The following is a 15,953-nucleotide window of genomic DNA, read 5'->3' on the forward strand; positions in this document are numbered from 1 at the left end:
GCCCATCAAGCAGCCATTAAACCAAATCAGCGACAGCTGCTGCCGTTTTCTTAAGATGGTTGGAAGAGAATTAAAGGAGGGGAATGGTAGCGTTTCAGGGGCGGGCTGCCGTCTCTCAGGGAGTGGAGCTCATAATGGCTGCTTTGTGACTTTGAGATTTGCATCCAACTGTGAAAGACAGAATCATTTTGTAGACACACGATGTGTGTCGCCGCGTGCACTGAACAAGATTGTGTATGGGTGGATGATAGCGAAGTTGTAGGCGTGTGTATGTGTGTGTGTGTGTGTGTGTGTGTGTGTGTATGTGTGTTTGCAGCTTTATTTCTATGCATATTTATTTGCTTGCGTGTGTGTTTGTTTATTTGCTTGTGTGTGTGTTTATGTCTTGTGTGTGTGTTTGTTTCCTTAATGTCTTTTGAGTGCGTTCATGTGCTTGTGTGTATGTGTGTGTGTGTGTGTGTGTGTGTTTTTATGTCTTTGCGTGTATGTGTTTACTTACCTCTTTGTGTTAACATCTTGTTGTTGTATGGTGTTAGCGTTTATGTTTTTGGTGTGTTCGTCTTTCCCTCTGTGAGTTTGTCCATTTACATTTTTTGTATTGTGTGTGTGTGTGTGTGTTCTAATTTCTTGTGTGCGTGTTTTTGCAGTGTCTACAAAGGTCATGCGTCTGTTTATGTTGTATGTGTGTGTGTGTGTGTCATTATTTGCCGTGTTTACTTACTTCCTGTGTGTGTGTCTTAGGTACATGGAGTTTTTCCCAGTGCCGTCCAACACCACAACAGACTTCCTGTTTGAGAAGAGTGCCAACTACTTCCCCTCGGAGGACTCTCCTCGCCGCGCCGCCGCCCTGCTGCCCAAAGCCAAGATCATCACCCTGCTGATCAACCCCTCAGACAGGGCCTACAGCTGGTACCAGGTACACACACACACACACACACACACACACACACACACACACACACACACACACACACACACACACACACACCCCTCAGACAGGGCCTACAGCTGGTACCAGGTACATACACACACACACACACACACACACCCCTCAGACAGGGCCTACAGCTGGTACCAGGTACATACACACACACACACACACACACACACACACACACACCCCTCAGACAGGCCCTACAGCTGGTACCAGGTACACACACACACACACACACACACACACACACACACACACACACACACACACACACACACACACACCCTGGTGTGTATTGATCCTCCCCTCCCGCCCCCCCCCCCCCGGCAGCACCAGCGGGCTCATGAGGACCACGCTGCCCTGCGCTTCAACTTCTATGATGTCATCACCGCGCGACGGGGCGCGCCGGCCGAGCTCAGGTCGCTGCAGAGCCGCTGCCTCACACCCGGCCTCTATGCCACGCACATGGAGCGCTGGCTCACCCACTATCCCGCAAGCCAGGTAGGCCCCTGCCCAGGCCCCCCCCCACCACCCCCAGGGTGCTGTTGTGCTCACCTGTGTGTCCACTGTTGTGGATGTGTGTTGGGTGTGTGTGGCCAATTTGTAGTGTGTTCCGAAATTTGATTGGTTCCTTATATAGTGCAGTACTTAATAGCCACCATGCACCATGTAAGACGTGTTCAGCTAATGCAGCATTATATCCGCAATGTATCCCGAATTCATTCATTAGATATGAGGTCGCCACATATCAGGTTTTTATGCAAATGAGCTTGTCGGCTTGTTTTTGCAACCAATATACAGATGAAGAAGAACATGTTCATTGTTCAGAGCGTTTGTCTCCAGGTCCGGGTTGTCGGTTTGAGTCCTTGCTGCACAGCGACCAGATGTCAGAACTGATTTGACATGAGCGTCCTTGAGCTTTGCGCTCAAGGACGCCCCCCTCTTTCTCCTTCTTCTTGGAGATTTGTGATTATGAAACATATACATTAACGTCTAAGAACATGCTATATATAGCCGGCAGCCATTCAATCTCTGGCTGTCAACCATCTGGGTTTTTCACATCAACGGATGGATAGAAACCACGGCATTACTTTAAACTTCATGGAACGAGTCCTTGCATGCTGGGTTATAGTGAGCTGCAGGCGCACTGAGAACACATCAACACTTATAACAGTAAAAAAAAACACACAAGGTTATATTCAGAGATTACAGTCACATACCTACTCATCTCTAATAATAACTCAAATATAATAATTGTGTGTGTGTGTGTGTGTGTGTGTGTGTGTGTGTGTGTGTGTGTGTGTGTGTGTGTGTGTGTGTGTGTGTGTGTGTGTGTGTGTGTGTGTGTGTGTGTGTGTGTGTGTAGCTCCTGATCATCGACGGCCAGCAGCTGAGGAGTGACCCGGTGGCGGTGATGGATGAGGTGCAGAAGTTCCTGGGCGTCACCCCTCACTTTAACTACTCCCAGGCACTCACGTAGGTTTCCTCTCTCGTCCTCCCTCGCTCTCACCCTCTCGCTGTCCCTCTCTCTCTCCCCTCATGTACGTCTCCTCTTTCCTTGGTGTCCCCTCTTCTTGTCTCTTTCGTCCATCTTTCTCTCTCTTCTCTCCCTCTCTCTCTCCCTATCTCTCTCTCTCTTCCTCTCTCTCTCTTGCTTTCTCTCTCTCTCTCTCTCTCTCTCTCACACACTCCATGTCTCATTCCCTCTCTACTTACTACCGCCCATCTTTCTCTTTCTCTTTCTCTCTCTCCCTCTCTCTCTCTTCTCTCTCTCTCTCTCTCTCTCTCTCTCTCTCTCTCTCTCTCTCTCTCTCTCTCTCTCGCTCTCTCTCTCTCTCCTCCTTCTCCCTGTCCCTCTCCCTCTCCTCCTCCCTGTCTCTCTGTCTCGGCTGCTCCCCTGTCTTCTCCCCTGGGTACTGGGACAAGGGCACCTTTCCGCTGATTGTGGGAATAAAACACAGTAAGAGACAGACAGGTAGTCAGCGTGCAGCTTTTACTCATAAGTCACTCATGAGTTCCGCTGTGCATGAATGCATTCAAAGCCCTGCTCTACTCTTTGAGTTTAAACCGTTCACTGGGGTATGAGCTCCGCTTCATGTGGAAGTTATCCGCTTCTGTTTAGTCAGTAAGTTGTAAATGCTTTTTATGGCGGCATATCACTGCCAGAAATCGGGAGCAAAAATGACTTTGCACGTGCACAACCAACACATGCGTGCACACAAATTATTATTGTGCGATAATAGCGCTATTACTGCACTTGAGCGCAGTATTTCTCTGCTTGCAAGAGCAATAGTAAAACCTGTGAGGTGGAAATCGTTCATTGAGCGCACAGATAAAGTGATGAAGCAACTGACACCCCCATGCTCAAATGGGGGTGCCTTTGCTGTCGTGCTCGCAGAGTTTTCTTTTTGGCACTAGGTGGGCGTAGCCAGCCATGACCCTTGTATCCCTGAATGTGATTTGTTATGTGTTGCCAGATTGACAAATCAACATACCACCTTGAAATGCTTGGATGATTGTTTGGGGAGTATATCAAATCAATCAATAGACCAGGAAAATTCAGGGAGGAATTACCAAAGTATTATTGAATTGAAAAATACACAAATTGTAAGCCCTGCCTCACTTCCACTAGTGTAATGTTATTACGTAGAATCATGATAACTGTGCATTCACACCAAATGCGACGGGGCGACATGATTCCATACAAAGTCAACGTAGAGACGCGAATCGGGCAAAATTTGTTGCTAGAAAAACCTGCGACAAGATTTGATTGACGGCGCGACATTTTGCCCTGTCACGGGCGAGCGCGTTCACGTGGATTTGCAGCACGACACTTTCGCTGGTTGAAATATTTTAACTTTGCCGCAACATTCACGTGATGACAGCCAATCAACGTTCATTTCCCTGCACTCCGCAGTGAACCGCAGCATGGAGGAGAACGTGATTGTTGCCGTTTGCAACTCCCGGAGCTCTATATATAATATAATATGATATTATATATTATAAAACAGGTGGCTTAAATCAAGCGATCTGACACACAGCTATGACGCCCGTTCAGTTTACAGAGTTCAGTATCACTCCGCGCCTAACTTGAACTGTTGTTTATTTATATATAAAAGCAATAGCATAGTTCACTGAAGCCTAAAAAACATGTTGATTGATGGAGAGGGTGGAAATGTTGTAAAGGGCAATATAGGCAAAAATAGGCACACGGTGAGTGAACTCGATAGTAGGCTAAATTGCCGGCGAACCAAGCTACCGTCTTTAGCCTAGCCTTCTCTCTGAAGGACGCTACAGTGTGTTGCATAGCAACCGCCGTACACTTTGCAGGCAGTCAGGAGGGACTACTTTTTTGTATTCGTTAAAAAAAATGCTTTTCCGACTTTCTAGCTTTTTTAAAATTGAGGGTGTCTATGACTTTCATTTCGCCATACTTACGTAACCATTTTATAAAAGCAATAGATCACTTCAGTCAGTGGTATACGTTCATTATACCACAGTTAAGGGGGTCGCCGTCCCTCCGCTGCGTGTCGGGACGGAAAACGCCCCTTAACTGTGGTATAATGACCCTATACCACAGCCTGTCGTGATCTATTGCTTAAATATAATATATAAATATCTATATAATATAATATATAATCAGGCCCGGTTCCAGAACAAAATGACTTGGGGTGCACCTGAGATTAGAGGGGGTGCACCAGTACTATACTAAAACCAGCGACCCAGCTTCAGTTCAGACTTCGCTTTTTACACTAGGCCTTTCTACCAGTAGATTGACAAGCACTTCTGGGTAGTTGTACTCACATGTTGGGACAGGTGTAGGTGTAAAAAAGAACAGAATTCTACCCTGAAAAAAAAAACACATGTGACTGCAATGCAAAAATAACCCACTTTTTAATAAATTGTGGCAGTATATTTGACATAGCAAACAATTTTACATTGTCATTCACATTGTATCTTAAAAATAAAACACATTTAAGCTGTATTAGTCAAGGAAAGAACAAGGAAAGAACCCTTTCAAACTTTGAATTTCTCTGTGTTTATATATGTCAACCACTAAATGTCAACACTCTTCAATGTCAATGTCAGTGCTTATTGTACTGCCTTTCTGTCTTGCATTTTTAGGTTTAGTTTTCCAACTCCTGCTACCCAAACTTTTAATGCTGACAGATAAAACCCAATTAGTAATGTTACTTTCACAAAAAGTAATCAGTAATAAATGGTGCCTTTCACAAGATTGTAAATAAATACAATCACAACACAACTGGCAAATATGGGTTCATCTTCTGTTTCTGTGCTATGAACATAATGCTTTAATGAATTACTAAAATAAACTAGAGTGAATTAGTGTTGCTAGCACTAGCCTCGCTAGCCTCCACAACGGCGATCCTAACGTTGAAGTTGACAGAAGCCGCAGTAACGTCAACTATTCCGTGATCCAAATTGTCTCCATCCTTCCTGCTCTGGTTAATGTGTGACGTTGATTCTGCAGTGTTCTTATTTAGCCATTTTCGGATATCCATTATCCTTTTTTCAATAGAGGGTGCACACAATTTAATTGGGGGTGCAATGCATGCTTATGCACCCCCGTAGAACCGGGCCTGTATATAATATCACGGCCAAAAGTGGTGTGCACCTCCGGATTATATTATTAACCCATAAACAATGGGCATTCCGACGTCTCTCCCTCTTCCACAACAGGTAAAGACATGCAATGACGGTTATCTCATGGTTGAGAATGAATTGGCATGAAGCACCGTTGCTGGGCAAAAGATGTCACGCGGCAAAATTCGCCTGACATAACTGCACAGCGAAGGATTATGATTTGTCGCGCGACAAAACTTTGGCGACAGCGCGACCAGGCGAAAAATGTGTCTTTTGGTGTGAACACACAGTAAGACAGGAATAATCTCATCAAGCAGCGATTCTGATGTATATCTATACATGTTTGTATATATATATATATATATATATGGAAAAAATATAGAAAAGTTTCCACAGGTATTTCTCTGGAATCCAAAAATTCATCCATTGTCTTTATGTGATAGGTCAGAGCAGGGGTCAGCCACATTTTAGATGTCCCGTGCCACTTTACAATGTTTAAAAATAATTCACAGACTCCCATTCCTGATACGACATAATATACATTTATTTATTTATTACGTCACTGTGGCTTCTCGTCTTCCTGTCCAGAGTGACAATGCCAAAAGATTGATTGATTGATAGATATCATTAATGTGCCTTTCTACAGTTCTCGCAAGCATGTCTTTAATCCTGGAGATGATTGTGACTTTGTTTGGTAATCCACTCAATATAACCTCTGAACTGCTGGGGAAAGCCTCCTTTATATATCCTCCAGTGGAGAATGGCTTCCCTTGTTTAGCGATGCACTGCGTGTGATTTTTGGCGGCCCATATGGTTGTAAACACACTGCTTTGCTTCTCGTACTGGGCCACTGCCTTCTGGATTGACTCAACTCCATCCGCCTCATCTTCGAAAATTCTTCTCATGTCGTGCTTCGGACATCATACACTCGAAATTCGGCAAATTCACAGCAAAGAATGCATACAACTCGGTCCTTTCATGCAAAAATCCAAATGAGTTTGTCCAAAAAAGGAATCGAATGCAAACAAGCTATTACACAGCCTACTTTTTTTTAGCTATTGCCATTATAACTTAAAAGATAGCTGGCGAACTAGCGGTATCATCTCCCGCTCATCTAGGTCATTAGGTCAGTATGATTTCAAAACAAACTATTATTTTCTTACCATTATGCATTATCCCGCTTTGTGGTTACTCAATTACATAAAATAATCTATATTTTTAAATGGCCTCACGTGCCCGTTGTGGCTCGCGGGCCATAGGTTGCCGACTCCTGGGTCAGAGCATCGGATCACGTTGAAGGATACTATAGGCATTTTTACACTGCCAAGCCGGTACGGTCGCTGCTTGGCACATCCTGCAATTTGACTGTCTTGCCTGTGTAAAACTGAGGGGGTATAATCCGCCTTCGTCACGAAACCGGCTTTCTTGTTTTGTTTGGAGTAGGCGGGGCTACGCACGGAGAGTAGACCTCTTTAGAATAATTTGCATACTCTGAATGTTTTTATTTTTTCATTATTCAAGCCACTAGCCGTCGAATTGCATTTGCATGAAAATGAAACCCCCAATATGTGTAGGGTCCGAGAGGGTAAATTGTGGTGTGAAGTCAAGCTGGTATATTAGCTTGATCAGTGTAAACACGCAAATGCTGGGAAAAAGGCGGGCATAAGACAGGCATATTTGGCAGTGTAAAAACGTTTAATGGCAAATCACATTCAGGGGTACAAAGGCCATGGCTGGCTCCGCCCACTTAGTGCCAAATTGAAAAAAACACGCAGGCAGATATCGAGGCGAGTAGGAAAACACTTTGTGAGCACGAGAGCAAAGACAGCTTTTGTGAGCAAAGCTGTGTTAGTTGTGTGCTGCTTCACTTTATTTCGCCCAATAAATAATTTCTCCTCGCAAATTATATATTTGCTCAGTAAAAGCCCCCACTATAATCATTTGTGTGAACGGATTGCTAAATTGAGAGCGCGCCCATAGTCATTGTTGCTGGGGATTCTTGGTAGCGGGACGCCACCATAGCATTTAAAGACTATTAGCCATGGACTTGTTTTTTTTATTTAACAAGCAGATGGTCACTGTAGACTTGGCATCATTTAGAGTTTTGTCCCCAAGAAAATGTCTCTGCACATTTAAAACCCATCTCCTGGCAAGGCTACCTTCCTTTTTACCCAACAAATCCTCGTTTTTAGAAAATCTATTGTTGTGCAAAACGCATAAGGCCCTTCAGCGTCTTGAAGGAGCAGAGTGTAGGATTGAGCTCTAAGTTCTCTGTCACATTATTTCTCACCAGCTTGTCGTCCCAAGATTCACACAAGTGTATTAGCAGAGATATAAATATTAATATGAACGGAGTGGGACGAAGCATTTGAAATGACTAACAGACTGATTTAGAATGCATCTGAAAAATGATTTGGCAACGACGAATACATATGTTTGCGAATCTTGTGTGGTGCACTTCTGTCTGATTAATTCCATTAAACAACGTGATTTAATCCTTTTGGAGCCGGGATGGAGCTGAGAGGAAACTGGGCTATTTCACAGAAGGATCCACCCTGGATTATCGTAGCTTGAAAATGTAAAACCTGTCATTGCTAAAAAATAAATGCCATTTATAAAAATGTGCAACATTTCTATATATTGAGTAAATTATAACATTGAATAAATAGTACACTCCCTCAGAATTAGGGGGGGGGGGGGCGTTTGAAAGGGTTTGAACCCCTTCATCTGACCCAGACCAGGGAGCAGCCCACTGGAGCTGTCGCCTAAACGGCACTGAGGGAAACGGGGGTGTGTGAGTGAGAGTCTTTAGTGTGTGTGTGTGTGTGTGTGTGTGTGTGTGTGTGTGTGTGTGTGTGTGTCTGTATGTGTGTGTGTGTGTATATGGTTTGTGTGTGTGTGTGTTTAAGCCAGGATTGAGTTGCACAAAAGCCTAATTTTCCCCTCATCCAGTCCTCTTGTCAGACATGACAGCTGTCTGAAGGATCCTGAAGACTGAAGCCTGTTCCTTTCTTTCTTCCTTTAAATCCCCTCCACCTACGCGCCCTCTCACCCTGTCATCAAGCGCACTAGAGGCTTCTGTCTCTTCTCCGTCTCTCTCTCTCGCTCTCTCTGACTCTTCTCTCTCTCTCTCTCTCTCTCTCGCTGAGTCGCTGTCACTATCTCTGTCTCTCTCTCGCTCTCTGTATTTTCTTTCTCGCTGTATTTGCTCTCTCTCTCTCTCTGTCTCGCTCTCTCTCTCTTTCACTCGCTGTCACTCTCTCTGTCTCTCTCTCTCTGTATTTTCTCTCTCCTGAATGTAGACTCCTCACGACTCTTTCACCGGATGTATCTGAGTCATAGCGGTCGACACATTTGGAGCCTGTTTAATATTGATGGCGTTCTATCATGTTCTTCACACTCTGCGCTCTTTCTGCTCTTTCTTTCTTTTTCTCTTTCTTTCTCTTCTTCGTTCTGCCATTCTACACCAACCCTGTAATTATCCATCTCTTTTCTCTCTCTCTCTCTCTCTCTCTCTCTCTCTCTCTCTCTCTCTCTCTCTCTCTGCAGGTTCGACCCTCAGAAAGGCTTCTGGTGTCAGCTGCTGGAAGGAGGGAGGACAAAGTGTTTGGGCAAGAGCAAAGGGAGGAAGTACCCGCCTATGGAACCCGAGGTAAACCAATCATGACACACTTCCTTCACCACACACATGAAACACTACAGACCTGTGCTGTTGCTGCTACTGGCTTGTGACTATCATTCTCCAGACCCGTGCTGAAGTATCGTTTTTTAGAAGGCAATTTACCAAAATACTGAATTAGATAATTTAGTATTGATATCAGGGAGCTTATAGAAGGACTTTATAGAAGTCTGGGATTCTTCAAAATATCGCCTTAGAAGGAGATTGATCAAAATCGAACTAGAGTTTTACCGAACTATTGCTTACAAAAGGCAATTTAAAGAATTATCGTTTTAAGAAGGAGATTTATCAAAGTATAGTTCATTGAAGAAGATTTACCAAAAGGACTACTTTTAGGAGATTGTAGCCAGATATTGTTTCATGAAGTATAGTACCGAAGTGCATTTCAAGAAGATTTTCAAAAGTATAGAAGGAGATTTACCAAAGTTATTATTTTAGGAGGATTTAGGAGTTTTAGCAAAATATGGTTTTATAAAGTATGTTTCATAGAAGGTTGAAGTTGAGAAATGTTCATCGAGAAGGAATTTTCTGGAAGCAATTCTAATAAGAGGATAAGAGGAGCTTTACCGGCCTTCCATTTTAAGTAGATCCATGACTTTTTTATTTAGATATAAAATAATAAGACAGAATTAGACTGTTTCGATATCAAGAAAAAAAAACACTGGCAGAGACTCGACCTGATTCCTCGCAGAACTGAGATTTCCCAAGGGGGGGAGACCCAGCATGGAATCTGTCAGCCAATCACGTTGAGCCAGGAAGTTACAACCTAATTATGGGGATTCAATACTGACACTGAACACCCTGGAGAGAGGGTGAGAGAGGGGGGGAAGTGGGAGAGAGAGAGGGGGGAGGGGGGAGAGAGAGAGAGAGAGATGAGGAGAGAGAGGAGGGATAGAGACAGTGAGAGAAAAAAGAGGGAGGCAGGGGTAGGTAACAAGATTAGCATGGATAGAGCCAAAGAGAAAGAGAGAGGGGATGGTGATAGAGAGAGAGAGAGAGAGAGAGAGAGAGAGAGAGAGAGAGAGAGAGAGAGAGAGAGAGAGAGAGAGAGAGAGAGGGGAAGGGTTAAAGGTCGGTGAGTGAGAGGGCTGATCGAGGAGGTAACGTCTAATCTCGTTTTTGCCGCTGATTCCACAATGAAGAGCATATAGTGATGAAAGAGTTGCACACATGGCTTTAACACACACACACACACACACATGCACACCAAACATACACACACATGACACACACAAACATGCACACACACAATCACACACACACACACACGCACACACACAGGACACACACAAACATACACAAACACACGACTCACACAAACATGCGGAAACAAACATACAAACACGCACACATGATCAAACAAACATACAACACACACGACACACAAACATGCACACACAAACACAAACACAAAAAGCATGTTTTATGTGCTATGTGGATTTGGTGCGAAATGGAAATGTATAAGAAGTCTGCCAGTGAACGAGACGGGACGAATTAATACTAAAAGAGGAATAGATGCAGAGAAATAGAGAGAGAATAATGCATTGCATGCATCCCTCATATCATTTCCTTACTTTTTCTGCACCAATTGATCTGCTTCTTCTGAACGCCTCCCTGACTACAATGGAAGAGGAATAGAGAAGTGGTCTGAAGATGGCAGCGCTTGATTCATGTGTTTCCTCTGTTGTGGACCAGAAATGTTATTTACGCTCTGTCTCTGGAACATTCCATTCTCTTCCTTGTGTCTCTCCATCCTGTACCCTCTGGTACCTGCACTCATCCGGTCTCACACTCTCTCCTCTTGGTTCTGCTTCTCTCTCTTATCGTCTCTCTTTCCTTTGAATCCACCTTTTTATCTCTATATCTTCCCAGCACCATCCTTTCATTTTACTCCTCTCTCTCTCTTTGTTTTTTTCCATCAAATCAATCCGAAAGAGCATTATTGGCACGGGAAATATACATCTACATTGCCAAAGCTGATGCATATTTAAATAAATTAATCTCTTTCTCCCCTTCCCTCACCCTCTCTCTTGCTCCCTTTCCCTCCCCCTCTCACTCTCCCCCATATCTCCCCCCCCCCCTCTCTCTCTAGGCACGGGTCTACCTGTCCAGGCACTACAGGGAGCACAACATTGAGCTGTCAAAGCTGCTGCACCGCCTGGGACAGCCCCTCCCCTCCTGGCTGAGGGAAGAGCTGCAGAAGGTGAGACAAATCAAGCGCCCCCACAAAGTGGCTCCGCCCTTAGGGGCCCCATATTACCACTGCCTATCACCCTTAATGAGTGTTAGGAAGGAATCATGCAATCTGGGATCAGAATGACTGGTGTCACTTTAGAGCAAGTGAGCTGTTGCCTGGAACACATACTTATATACACACCATGATAACATGTTGTTGTTAGTTTTCTGACATCAGTTATATATAAACATATTTGTTTATTTATATTTATATACAGTATATTTATATTTATATAACATTAATATTTGCATTCATTTTTTTCATATTTCCATAATATTATCTCCAAATCTCTAACATACCGTCCTCGTATTTATAACATCATCTTTCTACTCCTGCCATGTTATCCCCACATCTCTAACATGTGACTTTCTCCGTGTCCTTACCGCTCTCGTCCTCTCCAAGGTCAGATAACCTTTGAACCAGGAAGTGATCACTGACGGCGGGAGGCAGAGTGCGGAGCCGTGGGCTGAGGGGGATACAGAAGTGTGACTGCACTTCCTGTCGGCCTACAGCAGTCACCTTGGAGCTGGAAGCTCACAGCACCCAGGATATTCACCCGGGGGAGGGGAGGGGAGGGAGGGTCACACAGACATTTAGAGGAGGACGGACACACCAGGGTGGAAGAGGAGCAGGGGGAAGGGAGGATGACAGTATTGATCGATGATGGATGGGTTAAGGGATTGGACGATGAATGAATGAAAGGATGGAAGGATGAATGATGGATGGATAAATCGATGGATGGGCTGGGTGGATTCATGGATTGTGTATGGGTGAAATAGTTGGGATAGCTGAAAATATGAATGGATGATGGGTGGATGATTAACAAAGAAAAAAGATCACTATATAGAGAATATTTTTCACCTGGTTATGGGGTACGTTGTGGTACGTGCTTATGGAAAGCAATGGAACCGACCAATAAGGATGGAGAGAGGGAAACCAACCAGCCAATCAGATACGAGTCTTCGGGTGATCTCTTGTGGAACCTGTTGGGGAACTCAGCTGTGATTCTGTGAGGGCTGTTGAAACCTTTCTTTCGTTCTCTGTTATTTTGCTATGTTTTCGCTTTTAATTTATGATACCAGGGCAGCGCTGGTCAGCTGTGCCTGGTCTTCGTATTCAAGATGTTTGCACTACATTCTGTCCTTTTGTGTTCTCACTCATCGAGGGATCTTAGAGTAGTTTGGTTGCCTTTGTTGGCGCAGCAGCGAGATGATGGGCCAGTATAGACCCAAGGCAGCCAACAAACTCTTCTGTATTGTTATATACGTGTCAAATGTTTGTGTTTTTTCTTTTCTTTGCGTCTGGTTTTGGTCGTTACAGTCAGTGTTGGCCCAGAGTAAGGCCTTGGGAGGATTTCTCTGGATACGTACATCAGGAGTTTTGCGTTCCTATAGCGCTCACAGTATATATTTTTTTCCCAGAGTAACGGTTGCAGGACTTTACTGTGTCTACTCAAATACACAGTATGAGTACACAGTACTGCATCTCAGAGGACTGAGGACACTGTGTGTGAGGGCAGTGTGACCTCCAGGAGATGGATTGAGATGGACTGCAATGAACTTTCCAGAGGGACGACGGATCGAAGGGGAAGATCTACCACTTTGAGGACATATCTTTGCCGTTTCAGTCCGGAGCCAACATCGCCCGACTTTCTCCCCTGTTTGTTTTTGTCATGTATTATTAAATCCCAACCCCTATTTTTTTTCCATGAATCCAGTGGCCTATTCGATTGGCATCAATTTTGAATGCAAATGTTAATGTCAAACACAAATGATAAACTAAATAAACGAGATGCACATACGAATTACATTTACTTTTGTTGATTTTGTGTAGTTTGCAGATCCATTTTAAACTGCTTTTACACAAGTGAAGATTGAACACACAATCAGTGAACAACATGACGAATGCAATACGCACAGCACGCATAACCCTGAGGAATGCTGTCAAAGGTGAGTCAGCCCCTGGAGCGAGTAAAGTGAGAAAACAAAGGGAATTGAATACAATATTTAGAATTAGACTTAGACTTCTGTAATGTCCATATAATACAATGTAACCAAATCTGATCATTTCTACCTGACTCATTCAATTTAGTCGCCTTTGGATTGCATTGCATCAATCCCCTCCTACTGCTCTCCCTGCTGGTCAACATTTGTATTCACATCAAGATTGTATTTTAACGTTTCATATTATGGAAAATATTAACTAGGGGATCTCTTGCAGGGTTTTGATGAAACAGAATTTTTTTTTTTAATAGCTAGAGCTTTAAATTAATAGGTGATAAGATGTATGTATGTATGTATACATGTATTCCTAGAGCTCTAGATGTGAGGATATATGTTGAATGTTTTCCAATTACATCCCAATGAACCAGATACTTTCAATGCATCTGAAAATACTACTGTCAAAACAACTAGTGTATTTGTTCAATTTAACATTTCATGCATTCCTTCAGTTCTCTAAAAACATCTATGTAAAAGGAAACGCTGGCAATGCAGTGATTGTACTATACACACACACACACACACACACACACACAGACACACATCACACACACATACAAATAAATGCACACACACATTCATACAAGTGCAGAGACTTAGTCATCCTAAGTGTATATTCTGTCCCTATGTCACCCAAAGGATATTACAGGGTGTCCGTTTGAATTAGATCTGATGTTGAGTTTGCTTTCATGTTCTCTAAACCCATTCTTGTGTCCATTTTCCCAGAGAGAAACCCAGACACCGAAGTATTCCATGCGTGCGTGTGTGCGTGGGTGCGGACGGGCTACTTGTGTGTGTGTGTGTGTGTGTGTGTGTGCATGCATGCATAGTATGTATGTGTGTGCGTGTGCGTGTGTGCCTTAATCTTATTTTCTCAATTCCCCACACCTTTGGTCAAGCTTCTCCCAGCTCAGACAGGGTCTGAGGAGGTCGCTGTGAATAGCTCTGTGAAGGTGTGAGTCCGCCGTTAAAAACGATGGACACCTGAGGAGTCTTCTTCACTAAGTGGAGTTATAAGACAGACCGGGTACCAAACACACATGCAAGCAGACAGTCAGCCAGACAGATAGACAGAGAGACAGGCAGGCAGACAGGCAGAAAGGTAGACAGACAGACAGGCAGACAGACAGATAGACTGAGAAACAGGCAGACAGACAGGCACACACACATGAAGGAGGACATACAGTTTGAAAGACAGACAAACGGCCAGGCAGACTGACAGAAAGACAGGCAGACAAACAGACATGGACAGTCAGACAGGAAAACAGACAGACCGGGAGGCAGAGAGACAGATGACCAGGCAGACAGTTGGCTCCTAGTTAGTCATGGCTCTGGAGTCTCTGCTCTGGTGAAACTTGAGAGGGGAAAGGAGAGGATGATGAATGTAGGGCTGTCGAGGCTGGTTTGGTCACCCAGGGATGCTCCTCGCTCCACAGAGCTCCTCTCACCCGGTGGTGCCGGTAGGAGCCCACACTTACTTTATATAACAGCATTATATAACAGCCAGCTATTACAGTCAGGAGAACTGCATTTGATCTGAAACCAGGCAACCCACCATGGCCTGCGCCCTTCATCAGCGGTGCCTTCCTCTTCCTCACAGGGGGAGGTCTTCTGACATCGTCTTCAATGATCTCATCAGAGCGCCCCCTTCTCGGCGATCTCTGTCTAAGTCGCTTTATTGGTCCGTAATAACTTTCTCCTTCGTTCCGAACAGTTTCTATTACACTTCAAAGATGATTTATTAATCTATGTACCTCAGGCATCTCTGCCAGGATTCCAATTAAATGTTCTCCAGCATTTTCACTGAAGGTCGGCCTCAGAAAAAGTCAGACCAGAGATCCCCTTCCTAAAGAATACTTACCACCGTTGGGCCCCTGCACAGCCCCTGCCGTGACTAGAGCTGCTTTCATCTAAAGTAAATGGTAATGGTAAATGTATGGCGCCTTCTTTACCTGGCGGCCTTCTTGGTTCTTAATGGTGTGACGGGTGCGGGGAAAACGGAATGCGGAATTAGCACGCCGAGCTGCTGCTGTTCGTTTAGCAGCGAGACGGGGGGCAAGGTGAGTGAGGCCCGCTGGCTTTGTCCCCGCACTCCATCTCGCACGGAGCGCTCCAAATGAGCTCCTCTCGGAGATGGGAAACCAGCCGAGCGGAAACACCTGGGCCCAGGGTTACCGCTGAGCTGTCCTTCCTCCTCTCATCTCCCTCCTCCCCCCCCCCCCCCCCAAACGGGAAAGCTGCCCGGGGTGTGGGGGGCAAAACGCTCCAGCATTAGTCTCACTGTAGATTCCGTGGTCCAGAAGACATTTAATACTAAGAGAGAGATGTGCTGTAGTTTAGCCCGGAGCTATAGAAGGTGTATCTGGCATTGTGCCATCGATATTACCTTTTTATAGGGCCGGGGTTCATTGGAAGAGATGTTGGAGGAAGAATGTATTATATGGACCACTCATTTGGAACATATTCATATTCATGTGCTTTAATGGTAGGCTTTCTGTT

General features: G+C 44.5%; 1 protein-coding gene across 1 annotated transcript in view; it reads left to right on the plus strand.

Annotated features, from left to right (window-relative positions):
* The window catches only part of LOC311340549 (bifunctional heparan sulfate N-deacetylase/N-sulfotransferase 4-like), a gene marked incomplete at both ends in the record, with an annotated part of 36,421 nt that extends 24,556 nt beyond the window's left edge, over positions 1-11,865 (plus strand). Inside the window, 7 exons of the mRNA XM_084465415.1 lie at positions 648-658; positions 742-916; positions 1,265-1,435; positions 2,301-2,410; positions 9,089-9,191; positions 11,311-11,421; positions 11,857-11,865. Of these exons, the coding sequence (XP_084321541.1) occupies positions 648-658; positions 742-916; positions 1,265-1,435; positions 2,301-2,410; positions 9,089-9,191; positions 11,311-11,421; positions 11,857-11,865 (690 nt within the window). The remainder of the gene's footprint in view (positions 1-647; positions 659-741; positions 917-1,264; positions 1,436-2,300; positions 2,411-9,088; positions 9,192-11,310; positions 11,422-11,856) is intronic.
* Between the last annotated feature and the right edge of the window lie 4,088 nt (positions 11,866-15,953).

The sequence above is a fragment of the Micromesistius poutassou genome (assembly GCF_964030765.1).
Source record: "Micromesistius poutassou genome assembly, chromosome: 3".
NCBI lineage: Eukaryota > Metazoa > Chordata > Actinopteri > Gadiformes > Gadidae > Micromesistius > Micromesistius poutassou.